General features: G+C 38.2%; 1 protein-coding gene across 1 annotated transcript; it reads right to left on the reverse strand.

The window, feature by feature from the left end:
* Positions 1-1,015: 1,015 nt before the first annotated feature.
* On the reverse strand, positions 1,016-3,226 carry LOC119345948 (serine/threonine-protein kinase 19-like; the record flags this gene model as incomplete). The annotated part of the gene is made up of 6 exons (XM_037615754.1): positions 1,016-1,237; positions 1,844-1,921; positions 1,999-2,070; positions 2,345-2,464; positions 2,841-2,933; positions 3,146-3,226. Coding segments are annotated over 6 exons (636 nt in total), but the record flags the coding sequence as incomplete, so codon positions are not given.
* Between the last annotated feature and the right edge of the window lie 390 nt (positions 3,227-3,616).

Below are 3,616 nucleotides of genomic sequence, written 5' to 3' on the forward strand. Positions count from 1 at the left end.
GTATATATAAGACTTCTACTCATCTCCAGTCTTTGGTACTAGCTCTTTTTAGGAGGACAAAGAAATAATTTGTGTGAGCATGGTATATGTGTTGAATGAGCCATTAAGGAAGCCGAATGATGTGACCATTCTACATGCATGTTACTGTTTAGTTTCCAATCTCTTGACAGAAACAAAATGAAAGAAATATCATGTTTGGTTGGAAGGAACTCACATCAAAGGAATGAGTGACCGGTTGAACGAAAATTGCATCTGCAAACAGGTTAGTCATGAATGACCCAGAGTAACCAACCTTCATGTAGTAGAACTTAATATACATGTTCTGCTATGCATACTTACCATCACATGACTGGGAAGTACAAACAGAGAGTTGTCCATGTCCATTGTTTGCATCATGAAACATGAATGAAACGGCAATCGACTGATTTAAGCTAAGTTTCCGGCCCCCTTTCAAGATAAGCATATCATAGTAAAGAAATCTAGAAGAAAATATTGGAGAAAGCTAGGCTCAAAATGGGGCAGTATTAATAGCAAATGGGTTCTTGTTGTACAAATGCACATCAGTTCCAAATAAAATAGTCGTTTTCTTGTTCTTTTGTGTTTTCTTCTCTTGCAACCAGCATCGAAGGGGGTGGCAGGTACTCCGTATGTTACACATGAGCCTGGGCTGCAAAAATCCACATTCTCACAGTTCTGAATAAAGAACAATCTTCTCTAAAGAAGGTCACAGCTCATCTGCCAACTTAAGACCCATTTGGAGCAATTTAATTGAACAATATGTTTCCATGCATTTCACAGGAAACAATCCATTTGGTAAGTAAAAAGCTCCAGCATTTCATCGCCATTACTATACAAACATTAATCAGATCAAGACCAGAATACCTCTCAGAATTTCTTTTTTGCAATACACCCTACTAATTGACCTTAAAGAATGCAGGAACCAATAAAATAAACTCTGACTACTTTTTGCTGACTCAGCAGAAAAACGGTGTTCTTTTCTGAAGAAGCCGAAACTGCTAAAAAAATCGATCCAAAGGTGTGTCTATCAATCTGTTGACACGCGAGCAAGTAAGCCGGTGGGTGTTTGAACCGTCTTTATGTGACCAGACCCAATCAGATCGCGGAGGTGGAACCGCACGTCGAGAGGTGATAACCTCAACCTCGTCTTCTCCAGTGAAGATAGTAGCATCTCCTTGTACTTCCGACGGTTCAGTAATGAAAGAACTTCCTTCCTCCCCTGCTCACCATAACCACATTTGTCAATGTCTCCTTACAGAGAAATCGAAACTCTAAGTAATCAGTTAGTAGCCCATCTATGTCATCAAGAATAACTCAGAAAGCCAATGCAAGAGGAATCAAACTACCATAACCTGATGAGCGCATTCATGAAATACATCCTTCATGGTTCTAAGTATATACATGGATTGAAGTGTAAATATGTGATAATATGTGTTAAATGGATGTCGCCATAAACTTCCATAAATATATGATGTCAGCTAGAAAACCACTTTTGTACCTGTTAAACTTCATGCACTAGCCAACGCAACCAAAAGTCCGACCTAATGGAAAGGGCTATGCAATCTACATATACACTTCAACAGTACCTATTAGTACAACCTATGCAAGTTTGTTGGCATAAGTCCAATTTTCAAGTACATGACTTCATGGACCTACATGTACCCAACTGCAGGCATAGGGACAGAGCGCAATTTAGTCTTATGTTCTAATTATACTTCGGTCAGCAGATCAGCTTTATATTCATAAAAATTATTAGAACCATCTTTAAGATTAACTAACACCACGAGATTTGCACCAAGGAACAGAAAAGCCAAGAAGTGCAAACCTGGGATAGGCCTTTCAAGATAGGACCAATACTTGGAATAGAAAACCAGTACATATTTGGATCTATTAGTTGACGTGTCTGCAAAATATCAACATGTCACAAAAAGTAAGCATGATTGGTTAAGAACATAAACTAATATTTAAGAAAATACTTACCAGGAGACCAGCATTCATCAATAGCGTGATGTGTTTATCTCTTGCATCACCCCCATGTGATAGCAGTGAACACTGCAATGAAAAACAGAAGACATGAAAAGCCTTATTACAGCAATTCTATTTCTTAACAAAGTGTCAATTAAGAAAATACTTGCTAGATCTATTTCATTACTAGGTATTTAAGAAACAATGTACTAAAACAAAGTGTCAGCTCAAAGTGGCCATGATAGATCATTGCAAAGCTCCACAGAAGTTAAAATTTGGTAATGAGGTACTTTAGAGAAAAGGTTGAGATAGAATTCTGCAGAGGATCAACCCTTATCTCCAGTAACTGGCTGAAACTTACCATCTCTAGGTGATGTATGCTAACATCCAATTTCGAATGCAGAACATATTTCTCAAACCACTCAAACACTTCACTACCATCTTGGTTTTTGCCCGTTGACCCCCTGACAGCAGATTCCATCTGCATACACTCAGTGTAAGAGATAAGCAGATTAAAACTTGTAGTACGAATAGGTAAAGTTAATGTGATGAATTGTCACATTATGACTAAAACTTTACTATCAACAAAAGATGAGCTGCATGTATATGATGGTAAATATGCAGTTCAGTTAGCGTGTGCTTAATTGGTTAAACAAGGTATATGGGATAGGGCCATCCAGCTTGGCAAGGATAGGCTTGAATGAGGTTAAACAAGGTATATGGGATAGGTTGGTTGCTCCGTTGGGAAGACAGTATCACAACAGATTGATTAGCTAAATGACACCTCTTAACTTCCATTACATTAACACCATCTAGATCTAGTGAACCTACTTAAGTCATACCGGAAAAACATATACCTGTTTCAGATAATCATCCATGAACATGATTGCATAGTCATCCTGCCCAGTATTGAGTTTGAATACACGGAGTACTCTGTCTTTCTTCAGTGACTGCAAAAAGTATTTCTATGTTCAGGTTTCATCAGAGCAAGGAAAAATTATCTCTGATGCAATTGGATATTAATATACATTAGTCTATGATAATCACCAAAATTTAACACGAGAATCACTAGAAAAGAATCCAAAGGTAAAACACAAACTTATCATTGCATTACAAAAGTGGTGTCCACATAAAGAATTATTGCATAAGTTCAAAACAAAACCTCCAAATCTCTATCAACTTGTGTCCTGTCGTTCACGCTGCTATACAATTGGGACTGTAAAATGAAAGGCTGTGTTACAACCTACAAGTGGAAACAAAAGCAAAGGATACATTTTGTGCCGAAATGGTACTGAATCACCATCATAAAAGGAAACACTTAATTTATATAAACATATTGCAACATGTTTTTTTCATTCTTACATGGAGTATTGCCACATCTTTCCATTACGAGGAGGAGCAAACATAAAAAACAAGAGTTTAGCAGTAGGCAAGAAGCACGCCCCCACCCACCCACCCCCCAAAAAAATGGCAGGCATGAACCGTCGCTCCACCTATGCGTTGATGTTGTTGACCATCGTCTGAAGCTCCTGGCTCTCTCCCTAGAACACCTAGTTGTGCCTCTCTCCAAATGGACGAAATTTGTAGAATCACTATCAAGTCCAGGACTTCCCGACAATCTTTTGGCATTGAT

Source organism: Triticum dicoccoides, unplaced genomic scaffold (genome assembly GCF_002162155.2).
Source record: "Triticum dicoccoides isolate Atlit2015 ecotype Zavitan unplaced genomic scaffold, WEW_v2.0 scaffold35177, whole genome shotgun sequence".
Classification (NCBI taxonomy): Eukaryota; Viridiplantae; Streptophyta; class Magnoliopsida; order Poales; family Poaceae; genus Triticum; species Triticum dicoccoides.